This window comes from Phacochoerus africanus, chromosome 10 (assembly GCF_016906955.1).
Source record: "Phacochoerus africanus isolate WHEZ1 chromosome 10, ROS_Pafr_v1, whole genome shotgun sequence".
Classification (NCBI taxonomy): Eukaryota; Metazoa; Chordata; class Mammalia; order Artiodactyla; family Suidae; genus Phacochoerus; species Phacochoerus africanus.
Window position 1 is genome coordinate 29419334 of NC_062553.1, and position 22648 is coordinate 29441981.

Here is a 22648-nt window from a genome sequence, read left to right on the forward strand (position 1 = left end):
GCCACAACGGGTACTCCCCCAGCTCTATTTTAATCACAGTTTTTCTACTCATATATTTCGGATCGTTGGGTAGTTAGGGGTGGAGTAAGGGCGGGGGAGAGTTGTGTTGCCTTCAGGATGTTTGGAAATGTGGTCACATTTTAAAAATGTGATTGGCATCATCTGTGGCTGGCTGATACGGAATAGATTTTTGTCATTTATTACGAGTTCTGTACTGGAAGGCAGTTGGAACAATTGCAAGCTCATTGCCTTTAGGTGATGTTACTTTAATAGAGAGTCGACCTTTTCTTACTTGCCAAATGTGAAGGTCACAATTAGCATTTATTGGGAGATAAGAATACGTGCTAGGCTCCGTACTAACTTTCACCTTGTTTAATTTTATCCTCAAAACAGCCTTCAAGGTAGCCAGTAAGATGCTATTTTGATAGAAGAGGGTGCTGCAGTTCTAAGAAGCTGCGTGTCTTGCTCAGACTTATGCCTGAAGTGGCTGAGTTTGGAGCTTATCGCGCCATTCCTGGTACAGAATTCCCTGTACCAACTGTCCGTGTAGAACTGCTGACTTTTTCTTTTTTGGCCTCACCCACGGCATGTGGAAGTTCCCTGGCCAGGAAGTGAACCCTCGCCACAGCGGCAACCCAGGCCACTAAGGGCGTATCCTTAACCCAGTGCACCACAAGAGAACTCCAGGGCTGACTTTTTCTTAATAGTCATGACCAACAGCAAGAGTTTATCTTTTTAAAGGTTATTCTGTTTCTGCTCTCAGATGCCCACTCCCCCTCCTCTCCTTCTGAATGGAATATTTCTGGGTTCACCTCATCTCTCCTACTCCCCTGCCCAGTAAGCACACAGACACCTTACTTGCTCTAAATGCAGCTAGGGGGCCGCCAGGCAGTGTGTGCAGAGTTTGGGATGCTCATTGCATATTTGGCAGAACGGCTTTTGATTGAGCGGAGTTCCTGTCAGTCAGCATGCAATGAACTGGAGTTGGCTCCTGAATGGGTTAAAATTTTTATTTACTTTTATTTTTTATATTTCCATTGTGTACAGCGTTTGCAGTGAATGAAACTGAATGGTATGATGGGGAAGGAACGAGATGGTTCTGTAACGGGTTGACAGTATTATGCCTGCGACGATAAATGCAGAACACCGTGATCCCCCCCGCCCTTTTTTTTAAGTAAAGGAAATTACCCTTTAGTGTATACAAGGAGCCACAGGTAAGAAAAAACTACTAACTGTGGTATTTTTCTGGGCTTGCAATTATGGGCAACTTCATATGTTTCTGTACTTTTTTTTTTTTTTTGTCTTATCTAGGGCATACACCCATGGCATATGGAGGTTCCCAGGCTAGGGCTCGAATCGGAGCTGAAGCCGCCGGCCTACGCCAGAGCCACAGCAACGCCAGATCCGAGCAGTGTGCCACCTACACCTCAACTCACGGCAACGCCGGATCCTTAACCCACTGAGCAAGGGCAGGGATCGAACCCGCAACCTCATGGTTCCTAGTCGGATTCGTTAACCACTGAGCCACAATGGGAACTCCCGTCTGGGATCCAATTCTACATGCTCTGATATGAGGAGAAATCTTTTTTTGGGGGGGGGGTTCTTTCTTTTTCTTTTTTTTCCCTTTTTTTTTTGCTTTTTAGGGCCACAGCCATGGCATATGGACGTTCCCAAGCTCCGGGGCAAATCAGAGCTGTAGCCACCGGCCTACACCAGAGCCACAGCAACTCGGGATCCGAGCCGTTTCTGCAACCTATACCACAACCCATGGCAACGCCGGATCCTTAACCCACTGAGCAAGGCCAGAGATCAAACCTGAAACCTCATGGTTCCTAGTCGGATTCGTTTCCGCTGCGCCATGACCGGAACTCCTGTTTCTGTATTTTTCTTTTACCTGGGTGTGTAATAAGCTTATTATTGGAAATAAAAAAATACTCAAGAACACATTTGGTTGTTGTGTTTAAAAGGGAGGCTGGGTTATTGAAAAGTGGTAAAATAGTACTTACTGCTGCTTGCTTCTCGAGGTTGGCCCTTCACACCAAGGCAAGATGCCGCAGGCTGGCTTGCTCCTTGCTGGGGCCCTCGGCCCTGGAAGGGAGTCGGAATCGGGGCAGGGCGTTCCTCTTCTCTGTCCCTTCTGCAGCAGCAGCCTGTCTGCCACGTCTTAGTCATAAAACCACCGACCTTTCTGTCCAGCCCAGAGACCGTGGCCCAGTTGGCCCAGAGGCCCCTCGGCTGGAGCTGCCTGGGAGTGGAGGCCCCAGGGACACGGGGAGCAGAGTGTACATACAAGGGAGGCGTCCCAGAGGGAGAAGCACAAACATTACCCTCCTCTTAACACATGGGATGGAGAGAGGGAGGGCGAGAGTTCGAGAGCAAAGCCTGCATTTTCCAGGAGCTGCCTTGATTTGGCTGGCTTGATTCCCTTCAGTGTGTCTAGTACACAGAGGGAGCCTGTAAGGTGCTCTCTGCAGCTGGTTCTCCACCAGCTTGGGGTGTTGCCTGTTGGACAGAAATACAGCTCCAGTTTGAGTAACAGGACTAGACTGTGTGCTTAGGTAGGAAGCAGCCCCTCCCTGGCATTGTCTGGCGTGCGTGATGCTGTTCCTAGCCTTGCCCTGAGTTGCCTGGGTTCTGAGACACAAGTGCAGCCTCTGTGGGGATGGCTGCTTCTTGTGGCTATAGCTCAGAGCCCTGTGTTGGCACAGGGTGGCCCTCCTTTGCCCACTCAATTCCTTTGGGGATAGAAAGCTTTAATCTTTCGCCTAAGAAATAAGTTCTGCCCTTGGAGATCTCGCTGAAACCCAGAAAATTCCTTTGCTGTGTTTTTCATTGTGGTGGGTTCTGCCTATAGGTAAGTGAGCAAGGCTTGTGGATCCCAGAGAGGGCTGTGAATCCCATGGAGCAAGGCCACTCAATGTGACATCGGCCCCAGTCACCGAGGATGGGCACCAGCCCCAGTGCTGACGTGGGGCCCAGAGCAGGGAGGAAGGTGACCTTTCAAGAGAAGCAACATCATAAGAGTGGCACGTTAGACCCATGTGTGAGGTGTGGTGTAGTTGCTTTGCAGATTTCCCATGTTTTTTGGTCCTGCTTTTTTTTTTTTCTTTCTTTCTTTTTATTGAAGTATAGTTGATTTATAATAAGGTGTTACTTTCAGGCGTACAGCACAGTCATTCAGTTATACATATATATCCATCCCTTTTCAGGATATTTTCCCTTGTAGATTTTTATAGAACATTGAGTATGGTTTCCTATGCTATAGAGTAGGTCACCTTATTTTATATACAGTGGTGTGTATATATTAACCTCCTGATTTCTCCTTCTCTGACCCTGCTCTTGTTTCTTAGTCCTTTTGTGTTATTACACGTGGTTACGGTGCTTTTCTCATTTTACACAGCAGAGAGCATCAGGGGACTGATACGTAAACAAGTCATTCAAACGTGATTTTCACTTTGGTTCTTTCTCAACAATTTGATGTGATCTAACATTTTATATATTTACTTTTTTATAGGGAAAAGTTGAGCCAGGTTTGGTAGCTGGTTTATTCTGAGAAGGGCAGAGTTTGGTGAAATTTTTTTTTAAATTATAGTTGATTTACAATGTTTCTTCACTCTCTGGAGTTTGATGAATATTTAAATCATCCTATTTGCTCTTAATAATGTATTCGAAATGTATTCTGTACTGAGTTTGTATTTCTCTATCTTTCTAACCTTCTTAGTGCTTATACTCCTGTAGTACCTGGCATTCCACTTTGTTTAGTCATTTGCATACTTGTTTATTTTCTTTGTCTAGATTGTAAGTTTCCTGAAGAAGAAGACTTATGTGTCTCTGCCTTCATATTCCCCATAGAATCTGGCATAAGGTTTTGTATGTATTGGGAGTGTGAACAAGATTCTTAGTTGCAAGTGACAGACAGTATAAAATGGCATTATCAAAAAATTGATGGATGGAGTTCCCGTCGTGGCGCAGTGGTTAACGAATCCGACTAGGAACCATGAAGTTGCGGGTTCGGTCCCTGGCCTTGCTCAGTGGGTTAAGGATCTGGCGTTGCCGTGAGCTGTGGTGTAGGTTGCAGACGCGGCTCGGATCCCACGTTGCTGTGGCTCTGGCGTAGGCCAGCGGCTACAGCTCCGATTCGACCTCTAGCCTGGGAACCTCCATATGCTGCGGGAGCAGCCCAAGAAATGGCAAAAAGACCAAAAAAAAAAAAAAAATTTGATGGATGCAAGACTCCCAGCTTACTGGCTTCAAGCATAGCTGGATCCAGGTTCTTAATCCTATTCAACCATCATTCTCTCCCTCTTTCTCCCATTCTTTTCCTCTTTGTTCCATTCTCTCCCTTTGTTCTGCCTCCTGTGGAATCCTCTGGTATGCATTTACGTGTGATGGCACCTGTGACTTATGTCAACTTCTAGACTTATATCAACAGAAATGAGTGCAAAAGTAAGGTTTCTCGACCTTGGCACTACTGACATTTGGGCCAGATAACTTAGGGTGGAGACCGTCGTGTGCATTGTAGAATGTGCAGCAGCATCCCTGGCTTCTACCACCTGGGCGCCAGTAGCATCACTCACCTGCCATTTGTAACAACCAAAAATGTCCCCAGGTATTGCCAAAAGATCCCTGAAGAGGACAAGGGCAGGGTAGTGCAGAATTGCCCCTGTTTGAGAATCACTGGTTTAAAGAAATAGCAAGTTTCTTTCTTTTTCTTTTGCTTTTTAGGACCGCACCTGTGGCACATGGAGGTTCCCAGGCTAGGGGTCTAATTGGTGCTGTAGCCGCCAGCCTACACCACAGCCCCAGCAATGCTGGATCCTTAAGCCACTGAGCGAGGCCGGGTATTGAACCTGCGTCCTCATGGATCCTAGTTGGGTTCATTAACCACTGAGCCACAACAGGAACTCCGAGAAATAGCAAGTTTGTTTTTCCTACCAATTCCATAAAATATGTGGGCCTAGCAGTCCTTGGTCTGGAATAGGTTATGTGCCCAGGCCTGAACTAACTATGTGGTGGGGTGGAGTAATAGATGTGTTGATCAGCCTAGTCCAGGGTTACCAGTCCACGCGGGAGCTATGGGTTGGGTGAGCCCATGTGTCCCATCTAACCATTGACATGGGAGTGGGCTGAGGTACTACTTATTATTACAGGAGAGGAGGATGGATTCCACGTAAGACCCAAATAACCCCAAACTCCCAAACCAAAGCAAAGACCATGTGGACTGCCCCAGGGCCTGGGAGATGTTTTTGAGCTGAGAGTGAAGTCTTGGTGTGGCAGAGAGGCTGTGTCTAGCTTCAGGTTGGTGCTGTCCTGGCTCCTCTGCTTATTAACTGGGTAACTTTGGGCTAGTTTTTCACCCTCCTTCTCAATCACATTACATCATGCCTGTAAAAACACTATTTTTTGGTAAAATTTTTTTTGAAGTACAACAAGTAGAATTATACATAAACTACATTTTGAGTAATCTTACATAGCTAGCACCCAGATCAATAGACAACAGTCCAGAAGGCCCCACACAGGCTCCCACCCAGTCCTCTTTCCTCCAGAGAGAATCCCTATCCTGCATTCTGTTGTCATAGTTTAGTTCCTCCTGTTTGTAAAATTGGGCAAAAAATTATACCATGAATTCTCTTATACCTGTAGCTTTACTTGCTGTGGTTTTGCATTTACCCATGTTGTTGCATATAGAAGAGCTTGTTTAGGAGTTCCCATCGTGGCTCCGTGGTTAATGAATGTGACTAGGAACCATGAGGTTGCGGGTTTGATCTCCAACGTTGCTCAATGGGTTAAGGATCCGGCTGTTGCTGTGAGCTGTGGTGTAGGTCGCAGATGCGGCTCAGATCTGGTGTTGCTGTGGCTCTGGCGTAGGCCGGCAGCTACAGCTCTGATTAGACCCCTAGCCTGGGAACCTCTGTATGCCATGGGTGCAGCCCCTGGAAAAGACAGAAAGACAAAAAAAAGCTTATTTAGTCTCACATCCACAGGCACTGAGGTTTTAACTATGCCGAGGTTCTCAAGGACTTTTGAGGAATAAAGGAGAACAGGTAAAAAGGACTCATGTGCCTGTCACCTAATAGAAGGTCCATGTTCTTCTCCTTTCCTCTGAGATTATTGATTTGGGTATGAAAAGATGACACCTGGCACTCACTAGCTTGCAAATCAATTTGAACAATTTTTTTTTTTTTTTGTCTTTTAGGGCCACACTCACAGCATAGGGAGATTCCCAGGCTAGGGGTCCAATTGGAGCTTTAGCTGCCTGCCTTCGTCACAGCCACAGCCACGAAGGATCCAAGCCGAGTCTACGACCTACACACAGCTCAGGGCAACACTGGATCCTTAACCCACTGAGTGAGGCCAGGGATCCAACCTGCATCCTCATGGATCCTAGTCAGATTTGTTTCTGCTGAGCCATAATGAGAACTCCCTGAACAAGTTTAATGTGTTTGGTCCTGGATGATTTTAGATGGAACAAATCAGTGTTGGTGCTCCGTGCTCTAGCTGGTTTCACTGTTTTGTTTATACATACACACACTGTGACCAAATCTTCCTTCCTTGGAGATCTCTCTCTCAGTGACAGAGTTTCCAAAGGGCATCATTTATAGAAACTGATTATGGCATGTGTCCTGGAGAAGGAACCGGCGCTTTGTTTAATGGTTTCTTGTAGCATAATTACACATTTTTAGCTCCCCTGCCTTGTAGAAAAGGGTTCCCAGTGTTCCTTTTCAAAGATTATGTAACATACATAATTAATACTGGGTGATTGCGTGGTTAACTGCTAGTTCATTGTATTTATGAATGTTTCTTAATCTTGGGGAGATTATTTTGAAGTAAACTCCAATCAAATTGTAGAGTAGCAGAGTTTCCATTGTGGCTCAGTGGGTTACAAACCCTACTAGTGTCCATGAGGATGTAGGTTCGATCCCTGGCCTCGCTCAGTAGGTTAAGGATCCAGTGTTGCTGTGAGCTGTGGTATAGGTCACAGATGTGGCTTGGAGCCCGTGTGGCAGTGGTGTAGGCTGGCAGCTGCAGCTCCAGTTCAACCCCTAACCTGGGAATCTCTGTATGCCACAGATGAGGTCCTAAAAATGAAAAAAAAAAAAAGAAGAAGAAGAATTAGGGGGGCTGAATACTACTACTTCTGTTTTACGTTTGACACAAGATCAAGACCCAGAGGCTGGATAGATGAGGCTGTCCTGAATCCGGGAGGCTGAACCCATAGGGGCCAGCAGTCCTCATTATGTCTTAAGTGCCAGGCCCTCCCCAGGCAGCTCACAGCACACTGATCTCTCTTGGGGGTGATGTAGCACATTCATGTGACCTTTGGCTAAGGGTCATGGCACAGCAGCCAGAAGCAGAGCTTTGGTTCCGTGTGAGGGGCCAGCCTTCTCTAGCACGTGTCGGGAATCATACCTTTAGGTGTGTCTCTTCTTCCCTGCACTGTGAGCCCCTAATAAGGCCGGGAGGAGTCACGTCGCAGTCATTCTATGAAGTGTATTCACATCCTCATTTCCAATCTAGCCTCAACAGGCCGAACCGCCGGGCAACACGAATGCTTGTGTCTTATTGAGGTAGTGTCAGACGGCCCTCTTATTCTCTTTAAATAATTGAATTATCAAGCACTAGGAAGAAGATTTTTTTTTTTTTTTAAGCATTTTGTCTGAAATTCAAGGCAGGTAAATAGAATGAGGAGACACGTTTAATTTATTTTTAATGATTTTTTTTTCATTATAGCTGGTTTACAGTGTTCTGTCAATTTTCTACTGTACAGCAAGGTGACCCATTCTCAGTACACACATACATTCCTTTTTCTCACATCATCATGCTCCAGCCTAAGTGACTAGATCTATTTCCCGGTGCTATACAGCAGGATCTGATTGCTGACACATGGTTTAATTTAGTTTTTTTCCTCTGTTTACCTTGTTTATGACCAACACATACAAATAACCACACATCAACAAAAACAACACACAGGTTCCTTCTGGTAAACAGTTACGTTGAAGGATGGCTTTCTGTTTGAAGTGCTTGTTTTAATTCCTTGCAGTGAAGGAACGTTTCATCCAACAGATAAAACACTGTGGCCTGCCATATTTTTGCAGTTTTGGAATGCTTTCGTCTTAAATAACAGGAGGAAATGCTAGAGTTTTAAATATAAATATAAATATGTGCTGCTTTAAATCCATGTAATATTTAGTTGTTACTAGTTGGCAGAAAAACAAAAGTATAAGTGTACAGTAAAAGGGCTTTTCACTCTAAATACTGTTTCAGGATCTCTTTCTTAAGTCCTTGTGAATAAAATTACACTTGCAGTATGCTTATAATCCTTTAAAATCTCCAAATCCTTGAAAAGAAACTTGACCCAAAGGTTTAAATAAGGACTTTATTTACAAAAATGAATATTTATAATTCTTTTAGAGTATCATTTTCTGGCTGCTTATAAAACAATATCCACTTGAGCCTGCTGTGAAACTTCATACTATATTGTGCATTTGTTAGTATTCGAATTCAAAAGAAACTTGTGAAGATAAGTACAGACTTACTTGAAAAACTGACCTTTAGAATAAAGTCGTAGTTTGACAGAAGGGCATTTTAGTAAATTTTTATATGTTTAAACAGGGCCTGTTCCTTCTTTATTGACAATTCACTTTAACATTTTTGTTGTGATTTCCATTGTGAAAGGAAATAAAAACAAATTTCAAGCCCTTACTGAATTTATCTCAGCAAAATGTTCAGATTCTTGTTTTTGCTGTAGTTAGTTTTGATTTACTTTATCTGCTTATCTGCAATCAGAAATGATGTAGCTATTATTGCTGGGACTGAACTAAAAAAAGATTTCTGTTAAAAGTACCCAGATCATATCAGTGGGAATAAAACTCACTGACCTCAGCATGTTTGCCCTAAAAGGGTCTATGTATTTGCAGTAAATATCATACCTCGAGGTATACATTCTCATAGACGAAAGTTTCACCTTGAGACATTTTCTTCAGTTGTTTGATTATTTTGGAGGGTCAGTGTCGGCACCCCCCTTTCTTTTTATGTAAGTCTGTCCGTGAGCTGCCAGCTCCCCCAGGCCAGTCTTAGCCCTTAGTTGATTCTCAGTCGCCACCCCTCCCTTTCTTGACGAGGGGGTGCTTGCTTCCCTCGCCATCTCTGCCATCATCCGTGCCTGCCTGCCCTCCTGTCTCTGCCTGAATGTGGCTGCATCCCATCGTCCTGTCTCTGCCCCCATCCTTTCCTTTCCCTGTTCCGTCCCCCTCCTGTTGAATATGTGTGTATGTATATGGGCTGTTGATGTCCGGTCTGCACGCCTGTTTTGGACTCCAGGCTGGCGTGGCCAGCTGCCCATGTGACCATCCCTCCTCTTTCAGGTCCTCCTGGTTGTACTCAGCATGGACACAGGCAGCGCTCAGTGTGATCTCGCCCCAGACCTGCTGCTCTGTATTCCCTACTTAAGATGCCTAAGCCAGAGCCCTGGTAAAGCGAACTGACCTTTCAGAGTTCTGTAAACTCAGGCACAGGTGGTGCTTTTTAGCTAGTCTCCTACTGCTCTTGACTTACAGAAGTGTTTAAAAAAAGTTAGCTTTTTAAACTGTTGACAGCTTATTGTTGAAACTGTGTTTGGCACTGTGCCTTCAAGTAGTCTGAAATCGCTATGTTCTTGTCAGGATCCCTGTGATTTTTTTTTTTTTTTGTCTTTTTGCTATTTCTTGGGCCGCTCCCGCGGCATATGGAGGTTCCCAGGTCAGGGGTCAAATCGGAGCTGTAGCCACCGGCCTACGCCAGAGCCACAGCAACGCGGGATCCAAGCTGCGTCTGCGACCTACGCTATAGCTCACGGCAACGCTGGATCGTTAACCCACTGAGCAAGGGCAGGGACCGATCCCGCAACCTCATGGTTCCTAGTCGGATTCGTTAACCACTGCGCCACGACGGGAACTCCCTGTGATTTTTTTAACCCCAGTCACATAGTTCACTAAAGCAGAGCGATGGAGGGGCTGGTCTTGACTGAAGCATGTCTTTTTTAAGATTCTGATTAAACTATAGGACAGGAGTTCCCATCATGGCCCAGTGGTTAATGAACCCGACTAGTAACCATGAGGTTGCAGGTTTGATCCCTGGCCTCACTCAGTGGGTTAAGGATCTGGCATTGCCGTGAGCTGTGGTGTAGGTCTCAGGCACAGGTCAGATCCCACATGGCTGTGGCTGTGGTGTAGGCCGGCAGCTGCAGCTCCAGTTTGACCGCTAGCCTGGGAACCTCCATATGCTGTGGGTGCAGCCCTAAAAAGACCAAAGGCAAAAAATAAATAAAGAAAGAAAATATAGGAGAAATGAGTGGTCATAGCTCAACTCTGCCTAAGGATGATCTTCTCTTTAGCCTCACATGAGCCTGTGAAGCAAGGGAACAGTCATGTTCTCTACCTGGTGTATTACTTACGTTTGTACCTTTTATCACTGAGTCACTATGTAAATTCATGTGACACATTTTCTCTTTTCTTTAATATGTAATGAAAGGCACCATTACTCACTTCAGATGCAGTGGAAGACCCAGCATATAGAAATATCAGTTATTTTAAGAAGCCTCAAAAGACTGAGTAAGCTTTGAATTTTCTGTTCAGAGAGTGAGGCTAATCATCAGGAAGATTCACATGACTCCTGATAAAATAACTTTATGCACTTGCTTAGAAAAGCGACAAGGGTTTTACTTGCATAAACTATTATTATTATTTTTGAAAAAGTCATTCTTTGCCCTCATGGAGAAAGCCTTTACCTGAAAAATCCTGTAAGCTTTATTTATTTTTTTCCTCCTCAGAGAGAGTAGCTGAGGCTGATTTGCTAAATGTCCTGCAGTGACTGGTTGGCAAAGGTGTGAATGAAACCTAGACTTTCTACTTCCTTCTCTCGGTCCTGTCCTTCTTACTGATGAACAACTTTTAAGCCTCCATAGGATGTATAGCTATTTCTCAGTAGAGGAATGAGCTACAGCCCAGGCAAATTCTCACTGCTGGTGGATCCTTGATGTTGAAATTCTGGCTTACTTAGTGTCACTTAGATCTTATGCTTCAGGAATTAATTTTTTAAAGTGTAAAATATGCCTAAAGGTAGTTTGACTCTTTGTATGATAAAATACCTTGAGAGGATATGTCAGTCTTTATGGCACAGATTGTCTTTTTTTTTTTTTTTTTGGCTATTTCTTTGGGCCGCTTCCGTGGCATATGGAGGCTCCCAGGCTAGGGGTCCAATCGGAGCTGTAGCCACAGGCCTACGCCAGAGCCACAGCAACGCGGGATCCGAGCCGCGTCTGCGACCTACACCACAGCTCACGCTGGATCGTTAACCCACTGAGCAAGGGCAGGGACCGAACCCGCAACCTCATGGTTCCTAGTCGAATTCGTTAACCACTGCGCCACGACGGGAACTCCTGATATAAAATCACAATGGGAAAAATCTTTTGAGTCATTGGATATTTGGGGATTATGCTATGAACACAGAATATAAGGCTTAGTTTTTTAAAAAAAACCTGCTAAACCCACCCCCCTTTACTGTATGTCTTGATCTTTGACCTGAATTGAAAAGGAGTTTGGCTTTCTTTTCCTTCTGTAATGTTGTTATAAAGATGTGGGGCCTATGGGTATTGGGGCCTTAAATTGGATTTTCTTACAAAGAGAAAAGGAAAACATGGCTTTGGGTGTTAGGTCATAACAAGAGCTAGGTCAGAGCTAGGTCCTTCCTTGTGAAAGTTGAATGCGTGCCTGTCTTAGTGCCGTGGCTTTACACCACACAGAAGATCACACAGATGCTTATTCCTGTGGTTGAGGATTCGCCTCTGTCTGCGGCTCCTGTGAAGGATCTTGCCAAAAGCTAATGATGAGAGGGTGTAGCAGTAGGGCTGACAGCCGCCCACGAGCCCCTTTTGTTCATTCTTTTGATCATGACTTTAAGAACCAAAGGCTTTAGAAGCGCAGTAGGAAGAAGCCCGTGTGTTGCTGTGATAATGATACTGTCATGGGTTTGCTTACTCCATGATTAAAACTTCCTAGGTCTGTACTCGATATCATTCACGTATCATGGAATATAGGACTGAGGAATAGGCTGGCAGTTTTCATTAGAGAAAATGATGTTATGATTAGAAGAAATGTTTTTCAAGATAATCTCAGTCTTATTCTTATTTCATCATTTGTGGAGAAGATGATGCACTGCCAAGCACTGCCATGAAATCTAGAGTAACCAGTAAAATCTGTTTCTGGGACAGATTTGGGGGGGCGTGGCAGCTTCTCTGAGAGGACCTTTGGCTTTCTTTGCAGCGGGGGGGCCAGCCTGGATTTGCCTTGGCATGAGTGGCAGTGGGTCTGTGGGCTAGTTGCCTAAGCTTGTGGGGTGTTGGTCATGTGAATCCTGCGTAGCCCCGGCGCGTAAAGGTGCTTATTAGCATTGTCCCTCCTCTCGTCTCTGTGAGAGGGGCATGTTTCCTTTCATGGTCCCACGTCCGTGCAGCAGCTCGGTCAGGCCGCCTGGATGGTGAGAGCCCGGCTTTGGCCCCCGGGGCAGGTGCGGGGCTGTGGGCCCGCCACTGGGCTTCCAGTAACTCTGGCTCCTCTCCCGGCAGGTGCCCGAGATCATCAGCTCCATCCGGCAGGCCGGGAAGATCGCCCGCCAGGAGGAGCTGCGCTGCCCGTCCGAGCTGGACGACACGTTCGCCAAGAAGTTCGAGGTGCTGTTCTGCGGCCGCGTGGCCGTGGCGCACAGGAAGGCGCCGCCCGCGCTCATCGACGAGTGCATCGAGGGCTTCAGCCACGTGTGCGGCGGCTTCTCACCCGGGTCGGTGCTGCCGCCCCCGCGGCCGCCGGGGGAGCGGGAGCCCGGCCCGCGGCCCATGCGCAAGTCCTTCTCCCAGCCCGGCCTGCGCTCCTTGGCCTTCCGCAAGGAGTTCCAAGATGCTGGCCTGCGGAATAGCAGTTTCTTCAGCTCCTTTGAGGAGAACGACATCGAGAACCACCTGATGAGTGGGCACAGTCTTGTGCAGCCGACGGATATTGAGGGAAATCGAACCATGCTCTTCACGGTAAAATGCTGCCAAGCCCTGTGCGAACCCCCGCCAGAACCGTGTGAAATCTGCGTTACCCAGCCGAGATCCTTCATGAAGTGCTTTTGGCTTTATGTGTGAATCTGTGTGTTTTTCTACTGAATACTTCTTTGCTTAGGATAAAATCCTTATTCAAGTCCCCATTAGCCTGGAGAATCACCAGGGGGAAACGTAAAGAGAGTCTGCCTTACATCCTGTATGATTTTGAACCTCCTCCCCCGTGGTTGTGAAGACACCCTTTCAGTGTGGAAGGAACAGTTAATAGGTGTAAAGAGGCCCCCAAAGACATTTTCAAAAAAATGTGTATTAATTTTAAGTAATATATTTCAGTAGCCTTTTTTAGAAAATACTCTCGCTTTGCTATTTTTACTAGTTTGTGAAATACCCTTTGTTAATGCAGATGACTAGATTTGGGGATAACATGGCATTTGAAGTTTATACCTAAACTGAACTAATTAATTTAGCCAGTTGCTTTCTTACTTTTTTTCTCGAAACGGTTTGGTAAACTGACAGCCAAATGCCAGAAAAGGCGTGGACAGAGAAGCCGTCTCTGGCAATGGCAGCTTCTGGATTCCCTGCTGATCCAGGCCCCTCTGGACAGCTTGCCCTCCCTGGGAGTCCTCTGTGTCTGAGCTGAGGGGATTCAGAGCCGTCCTAGCAGCGAGCTGGCCTTCGACCATAGAGGGAGCTGATTATTCCTCGGCCTCCTCTATCTCTCCTTTGGCTTAAGGCTGACGGACATTCTAGAGAGAGCACAATTAGCTCAAATGCAGCGTCTTATTTCTGTGCCTAACTCAGAGCAGTGGATGGCAAGAGGTGAGAATGCTAGCTGTGTGGAGGCACACAGGTTTAAGATCACGGTGTAGCATCAGAGGGTAAGTGGGGTCAGCTTTTCCCGGTTTTCATTGTTGGCCTTGTACACTGAAACAAGTGCTACTTTGGCACTTGGGCTTGTGCTGCCATCTGTGATCTATACTTAAAAAAACAACCACAACCTCTTGGTGCCATTGGGAAAGCTACTCAGCACATTTGTTTTCAAGTACTTGTTGTGTAACTGCTGTCCTCAGGGTCCCTTGTACCATGCTACAAATATAGCAGTGAACAAAACAGTGAACAAAACAAGCGTGGTCTCTGCCCATGTGGAATTTAGATTCCAGGAAGAGACCAACAACTGACTGTACAGCTGATTGTCTCACTGAAATGGTGATAAATGCTGCAGAGCAGGAGGGGAGGATGCTGTGAGGTCATCTGAGCACTCAGGGAAGGCTCCTTTGAGGAAGTGATTTTCACCGAGCAGAGGTTTTGTTGAGGCCGGCTGGGTTCAGGGGGCAGCAGGTGAGGGAGGGATGCTGGGACCTAACAACATGGTCACTGCAGCACGGTCCTCTTCTGCCCCAGATCTGTAAGGACGCGCTGATTTATGCTAATGCTCTAGCTTCAGAAAGTCAGGTAAGCAGCAGTGAGTACCTAGTGCATAGTATGTACTTAATAAATGATAGGCTGCTTTAATTATAATTTGGGAAGACCTTTCTAATCATTAGAAAGTGTTGTGGAAATTTTAAATGAGAAGCTCCTGTTTCCTAGGAGATTCACTTAACGTAGGAACCTCTGTTCCTTGCAAACTGGAGCCTGTGGGAACCTGAGGCTTTGTTGCTAACTTTTGGATATTTGGTCCTCTCACCCCAAGACTGCTGCTGCTGTAGGTGAACGCACCGATGGTTGTCTGTGCCCCCCGAGATCTGCAGGATAGATTGTAACCTTGAAGTGGTCTGCATGAGATGGTCAGAATTCTGTAGGAGCTTGACCCCTTTTTTCCTTATTTTCATGGGTCACGAAGTGAGAAAGTTTGTATGGCAAATTTGAATTCAACCTTCACGAGAAGCTAGTTTCTTTTTTTCTTTGTCTTTTCAGATCGGTCAGTCTGAAGTTTACCTCATCAGTCCTGACACCAAAAAAATCGCCTTGGAGAAAAATTTTAAGGAGATATCCTTTTGCTCTCAGGTAAATGGAGCTGTGTTTTCAGCTCAGTGGCCATTGAATTTTTTAATGAATTCTTCTACTGTCTCATTCAGCAGAAGTGGTTAAGGTCACAGGATGTGTGCTTTCTAAGTACCGGATTTGTGATCTTGTATTTCTTCTTCCTTTTGTATATTAAGGCATAATATAAATATAACTTTGAAATTAAGATTTTTGCTTTTAACAACCATACTCTACTGGGGCACGTAGGGCTCCTTTTCGTTGTTTCAGTCATTGGTGGTCATGCTCTGCAGCCCTGTTTTCCAGAGGTCTGGGTGTGGGTCTGGGTCTGTGTGCATGTTTATATGTACATTCATATACACAGTGGTACATTTTTAAATAGATACTTGTTTCTACTTTACAAAAATTCATAATTTTTCTTTTTTTGTCTTTCTGCTATTTCTTGGGCCGCTCCCGCGGCATATGGAGGTTCCCAGGCTAGGGGTCGAATCGGAGCTGTAGCCACCAGCCTACACCAGAGCCACAGCAACGCGGGATCCGAGCCGTGTCTGCAACCTGCACCACAGCTCACGGCAATGCCGGATCGTTAACCCACTGAGCAAGGGCAGGGATGGAACCCGCAACCTCATGGTTCCTAGTCGGATTCATTAACCACTGCGCCACGACGGGAACTCCCATAATTTTTCAAATACCAATGATCATTCTTTCTTCTTCCTTAAAACATGATAAATAGTGACCTCCTTTCAGGATGTTTTCCTCAGAATACGGTGTCTACTTGAGTTCATTCTTGCTCATCTCCTGGGTGTGTTTCATAGAGAGATGTTGGAGAATCTGTCAGTTATAAAGAGCTACGCCAATTTCACTCAGGATCTTCCTAGCAAATCTGAATTATTGTTTGGTTACTTTTTAAAAGTCTGACTTATTTCCTCACTTCCATTTTCTCAACATTAATAAGGTAGGATGGAAGTCTCATTGTTTGTTGAATTATAACATGATCTACAGAAGGATTCAGCAGGGAATTTTCCTCCCCAAAAGGTGAAAATAATGTTCCTGAATAAGATCAAATAAGGAACCATTTACAAAGGAAAAGTTTTTTCCAAATCCTGCTTTCCTGGGGAGTATCCTCTAGCATATGCTTAGCTTGCTGTTGGGAAATGTTGACGGAGATTCCGGGATATGTCAGGGATTGCCCATTTATTGGGAAATAATTGTCCTGAAACTGAGCTTCTCCACAGCTTTTTATCTTGATTTGCTGCTATTTCTATTGAAATGTTAATATTAAGTATTTTTCTTTTTTCATGTGATTGTTTTAAAGGGTGCGTTTTACCTGATCACCTGACCTTCAGGCTCTCAGCACTAATATCTCTGTGTGCTGGTGTTTTCAGGAGACACTGCACATTAATATTTATGGGTGATGCTGTATCTCTATTGCTGTTGTGCCTCTCAGCTGATACTTTCAAAACAAGTATGCATGTTGACATTTATTAAAAAGAGCTCTTAGGAAACTATGGTAGAGCTTGAGCCTTAATAGCTTATGTTTAAAAGCTTCTCTGTTCTTTATTGTGTAGAATTTTTAACTCATTGTTTCCACTAGTTTACTTCAGTATTTATTTCTCTGTTATTTTAAGAGTACAGATGTCTTAAAACTTTCCTTTAACTTTTATGTCTACATGTGTTTGTGTGTTTGTGCATGTGTGCTCATGTGTGTGTACAGTTGTGTTTCTTCATTAGTCTCTCGTCTTATTCCTTAAGACCCAAGAGAAGTTGTAATTTTTCTGTGTCAGCTTTTCTCCACTTCCTTTTATTATTAAAATGAGCATTAAAAACTTCAGTTTGGGGAGTTCCCGTTATGGCTCAGCACGTTATCAAACTGACTAGTATCCGTGAAGATGGCGAGTCCGATCCCTGGCCTCGATCAGTGAGTGGGTTAAGGATCCAGCATTGCGGTGAACTGTGGTGTAGGTCGCAGATGTGGCTCGGATCCCGTGTTGCTGTGGCTGTAGTGTAGGCCGGCAGCTGTAGCTCTGCTTTGATCCCGAGCCTGGGACCCTCCATGTGTTGTGGGTGAGGCCCTAAAAAGACCAAAGAAAAAGAAAAGAAAACTCCAGTTTTCAGTTCCTACTTCTCTTATTGTGGGGATAATCAGAGTAACATTTTAGTAGAACTTCATATCTGAGAGACATTTTTAGGTATTTAAAATATCTGAGAAAATAATACTCTTATAGTGTCTTTTAAAATTGTGCAGTATAAACCTTAGGTTGTATTTCTGGCAGTGGTGCCTCTTCTGGGTACAACTCACTGTCCCTTCCTCTCCTCCCTGCCTTCAACAGGGTATTAGACACGTGGACCACTTTGGGTTCATCTGCCGAGAGTCCTCGGGAGCTGGAGGCTTTCATTTCGTCTGCTATGTGTTTCAGTGCACGAATGAAGCTCTGGTGAGTGAGAAAGAGCAGTTCTTACCTTGAAGTCTCCTTTGCAGGGGATTTCAACCTCCCTGATTTCTTTCTGAAGCAAAACTATGCGGCCTCATTGACCTTATTTGGCTTTAATTATTCATTCATGACTGTTTTCTCACTAGCTGGTATACACCTGACTTGAATATGCATTTTCAATTTTCATTGTTCTTAAAGGCCTGCTCACTTTCACCCTGTGCATTAGAGTTTTCATTTATTAATTTGTTGGTTTATTATTTTGGGGCTGTTCCTATGGCATGTGGAAGTTCCTGGGCCAGGGATCAAACTCATGCTGCCGCAGTGATAATGCCAGATCCCCACCTCGCTGAGCCACCAGGGAACTCTTGCTTTGGCTTTATAAAAATGTCATTTTGAACTTTTGATCAGAAGAGTTGGTTTTCGCTCAGTATTTAATTTACATCTAGTTTTTACTTTATCTCCTTGAAGAGCTTTGAGCTTTTGTAGTGTTTCTGACTGTATGTAATCTTAGCAGTTATTATGGTTATTATTCATTTACCTGTGACTAGTAGTCCTGAAGAATCTTAAAGTACTGAGTCTTTCCACAGCATCCTGAAATCTCTGCCCAGCTCATTTTAATTATTTTTTGTCTTTTTTTTAAGGCTGCACCCACGGCATATGGGGTTCCCTGGCTTGGGGTCCAATCAGAGCTGTAACTGCCGGTGTGTGCCAGAGCCACGGTAACTTGGAATCCGAGCTGTGTCTGTGACCTACACCACAGCTCATGGCAACACCAGATCCTTAACCCACTGAGTGAGGCCAGGGATTGAACCCATGCCCTCGTGGATCCTAGTCGGGTTCGTTAACCTGCTGAGCCACAACAGGAACTCCCATCTGCCCAGCTCATTTATTATTTATTTATTTATTTTTGCTTTTTAGGGCCTCATCCAAAGCACTTGGAGGTTCCCAGGCTAGGGGTCCAGTGAGAGCTGTGACTGTTGGCCTGTGCCACAGCCACAGCCACACAGGTTTGGAGCCTCATCTGCGACCTCCACCACAGCTCATGGCAATGCCAGATCCCTAACCCACTGAGCAACGCCAGGGATCGAACCTGCAACCTCATGGTTCTTAGTCGGATTCGTTTGCGCTTCACCACAATGGGAAGTCCTGCCCAACTCATTTTAAATGGACGTTTTACTGTCTCTTCTTTTTGATCAGGTTGATGAGATTATGATGACCTTGAAGCAGGCCTTCACGGTGGCCGCAGTGCAGCAGACGGCCAAGGCGCCGGCCCAGCTGTGTGAGGGCTGCCCCCTGCAGAGCCTGCACAAGCTCTGCGAGCGGATCGAGGGTGAGCAGGGCCCTGCAGTCTGTGACATGGTGGGAGTCAAGGGTCCCAGGCAGATTTGTTGGACGGTCCTACCTCACAGGGGCTTGTGGTAGTTACAGGGATTGTAGGTGAATGTCTGCTGCATGCCAGGTTTGTGCTGGGTGCTCCCTTCTTCGGTCTCCTCTCCACGGGGCTCTGTGGGTAGTGGAGGAGTTAGGGACTCAGAGGGCACAGGACCGGAGTGGTATGAGTGGTCAGTCATGGGCGCTGCTCTGCCGAGGTCTAGTAAGATAAGATCTAAGAATTCCCACGGGGTGAATTGATTAGAAGGTCGTGGAAAACCTCTGCCAGAGCGGTTTTAGTGGAGGGGAGTGGCCAGAATGCAGGTCGCAGTCGAGGCGCCCATGAGGAAGCGCTAAGGAAGTGGTGCTGTGAGTATGGACTACAGTTGGGCTTAGGGAGAAACTGCAGTAAATGCTAAGATTTGCAGGTAAGGTTGACTGAATATTTAAGATAGTCCTGGCATTGTACTGTTTTCTTTTACATGTATTAATCATCCATTTAATCCTCACTACTTTGTGGGAGGAAAAGGGATTATTTGCTCCTTTGAGGGGTAAGTGCAAACCCCCTACTTTCTGGGTTTTTTTTGGGATGATAGCCTCCCTGAGGAGTAAGAAGTGGTGTCTGATGTCCCTTTTTAACACGGGCATCCTCTTAAGGTATTAGAAAGTTCATTTGCTGGCATTCTTGAGCTCTTTAAAATGAATCAAAATGATCAGCACTTTCAACCGTGTTTTTCTAGTTGTTACTCTTTGCTGACGTCATACAAAATGTATCTGGGAACAAGAAAAGTTGTGCTTTAACAGGAGATCCCATCTGAGAGGATCGCTAACCCTTCCCTCAGTGGTTGTCAAGATAAGGTAAACGATGACGGAAATGTCCCTTATGAGCCTATTAAGAAGCCAACAATGACTTTGGCCTTGAAGATAAAGCAGATCATGATCTACAGAAACTGGAAGCGGTCCAGAGTTCCCTTTGATGAATTTTTCTTTGGTCTGGCTTAGCTTTCAGAAAGCTATAGCTGAAAAGTTTAATCGTGGTGGGGATTTTACTGCTGTAGTTTTGGAATTATCATCTCATTCATCTTTTTACCTGATAAAAATCTAAGCAAAGCAGAAAGCTATGCTAATGTAAAAACCTCCATTAAATAGCACTGTTAGAAGGCTGGTGAGGGTATGTTTTGCTTACTTGATGGGACGCATTTCTAAAATAGAGATGGCGCATCATTAGAGCCTTCCTTAATAGAGGAGATGCTGATTCTTTTATGAGCAGTTTGAGGTTCTTGCTTTTTGCCGTATTGCATCCCTAAATGAAGTGGTTTCTTTCTTTCTTTTTTTTTTATTACTCAAATGAATTTATCACATCTGTAGTTGTATAATGATCGTAACAATCTGATTTCACAGGATTTCCATCCCATAGCCCAAGCAGATCCCCCTACCCCCCAGACTATCTCCTCCGGAGACCACAAGTTTTTCAATGTCTGTGAGTCAGTATCTGTTCTGCAAAGAAGTTCAGTCTGTCCTTTTTTCAGATTCCACATGTCAGTGAAAGCATTTGATGTTGGTGTCTCATTGTATGGCTGACTTCACTTAGCATGATAGTTTCTAGGTCCATCCATGTTGCTGAAAATGCTGGTATTTCGTTCTTTTTAATGGCTGAGTAATATTCCATTGTGTATATGTACCACATCTTCTTGATCCACTCCTCTGTCGATGGATGTTTAGGTTGTTTCCATGTCTTGGCTATTGTAAATAGTGCTGCAATGAACATTGGAGTACATGTGTCTTTGCGAGTCGTGGTTTTCTCTGGATAGATGAAGTGGTTTCTTACAGCTTGTTATATGGTCCCATAAGAGTAGTTCTGATAGAAAGTTCTGATCTGGCCAAGAACTCCATAAACTGTGGAGAGGACCAATGCTATGGCCACGAAAAGATAGACTTAAAAGATTGTGTTTGTCTGTTTGTTTCTTCTTCTTCTTCTTCTTTTTTTTTTTTTTGCAAAATGGGGGGGGGGGAAGCGCACCCACAGCATATGGAAGTTCCCAGGCAAGGGGTCAAACTGGAGCTACAGCTGCTGGCCTACACCACAGCCACAGCAATGCGGCGTCCAAGCCTCATCTGCGACCTACACCACAGCTCATGGCAACATCAGATCCTTAACCCACTGAGCGAGGCCAGGGATCAAACCTGCATGCTCATGGATACTAGTCAGGTTTGTTATGGCTGAACCACAATGGGAACTCCAAGATTGTTTTTCTCGACCAATTGATGTAGCGACGTATGCTCTGGAAACTATAAAATAGAGAAAATATGCTGTCCGGGTGGGCGGCGGTGGACACTCCCCTCTAAAGTGCTCTCCGGACATGTGAGAGGTGCAGCTGTGCTGAATCTGAAGCATGGACGACTGCTAGTATTTATATAGATAGCATTTTGCTTATTTTAAAGTTTAGAGGAGCATTTTGGGAATTCCTGGAATGAATTCTACTTTCACTAGAAAGAAAAAAAAAACACCTGAGGTTTCCTTTTCTAAGTAAATGTGCCTCTGGCAAAGCAGAGCCATCATCAGAGCTCCTTTTATAGTAAGAGCCTTTTCAGCCACCTGCATGAAGGCAGGCTCCCTCACTGTGGCTGCAGGGACTTAGTCTGGGAAGACCCTGAACTCCGGTTCCCTTTCTCTGCCTGGTTCCTTGCCTCCCTTCGCCCCTGTAAAATGAAGCCGTGTGGCATCACGTGGGGAGTGCTGCCTTCTTGCTGCAGAAACTACCCAGGCATGGCTGAAGGTGGTAAGAAGCCGTGTGGAGGGTGCCCGGTGGGGAGGTGGGGAGCAGGTGCCCTGTTGGAGGACCGCCTCTTTTTTTTTTTTTTTTTGTCTTTTTAGGGCCGAACTCTTACATATGGAGGGTCCCAGGCTTGGGGTTCAGTTGGGCTGTGGGGCAGGCTTGGCTACTGACTGGCCTTCAGACCTGTCAGTCTCCGGGTTTCTCTGACCTCAGCAAACTCAGCTGTAAAACAGAGGGGAATGATTTCCAAGTCCCTGTTCTAGATTTGAGAGGTGTCCCTTTCGGCTCTCCTTAGTTATGTAGACAAAAGTCTGGCTTAGAGCCTTTGCCAAGCCCCTGGCCATGGGCTCATCCTCCAGAGGAGGAGACAGGGTAGCAGGTGGGTGGGGACAGGACTGTCCTTGGAATACAAGTAATTAGTAGCAGTTTTTTCCCGTGATAGTTAGGTCAGCAAATTCTTTCATCCCAAATCTTCTCATCATGTGTAACATTTATCTCTGGCACCAAGAAAAGGCAAAACAAAAAGGCAAAACTCCGAATGGTCTTCAGACTGTTCATAAGCATGTGGTGGGAAAAGGAAAGTTGTCACACAAGTCACTTTTATGTGAAAAATCCAAACGTGCAAGAGAAAATGGAGTAGGAGTTGTTTTTTCTTAAGTAAAGTTGTCTAGTTTACATATGAATACTCCCGAGAGGAGGTCCCTGGGGGCTTAGCAGTTAAGGATCCAGTGTTGTCCCTGCTATGGCTCAGGCCATTGCTGTGGCATGGGTTCCATCCCTGGCCCAGGAAATTCTGCATGCCACAGACACGACCAAAACCAACACACACTCCCAAGAATTTGTTTTCTGAGGACAGTGTTCTGATTGTGTGAGGCATTTTAACATGGAGCAGTGGTGGAAGAAAAGGCATTTGGGAACCCCACAGAGCTGAGGTGGAGTCCAGTGTGGTGGTCTTTGGACATTCAGTGAGCTCGCTGGGTCTCAGTTTCCTGGACTGTAAAATGGGGCTAATC

The 22648-nt window shown here is 45.3% G+C and overlaps 1 protein-coding gene across 4 annotated transcripts in view; it reads left to right on the plus strand.

Moving 5' to 3' along the window:
• The window catches only part of TBC1D1 (TBC1 domain family member 1), a 220152-nt gene that overhangs the window by 100226 nt on the left and 97278 nt on the right, over positions 1-22648 (plus strand). For all 4 annotated transcript variants that reach the window (XM_047798075.1, XM_047798076.1, XM_047798077.1 and 1 more), the window contains 4 exons: positions 12602-13057; positions 14990-15079; positions 17386-17490; positions 18685-18817. In XM_047798075.1, coding sequence (XP_047654031.1) covers positions 12602-13057; positions 14990-15079; positions 17386-17490; positions 18685-18817 — 784 coding nt within the window. The remainder of the gene's footprint in view (positions 1-12601; positions 13058-14989; positions 15080-17385; positions 17491-18684; positions 18818-22648) is intronic.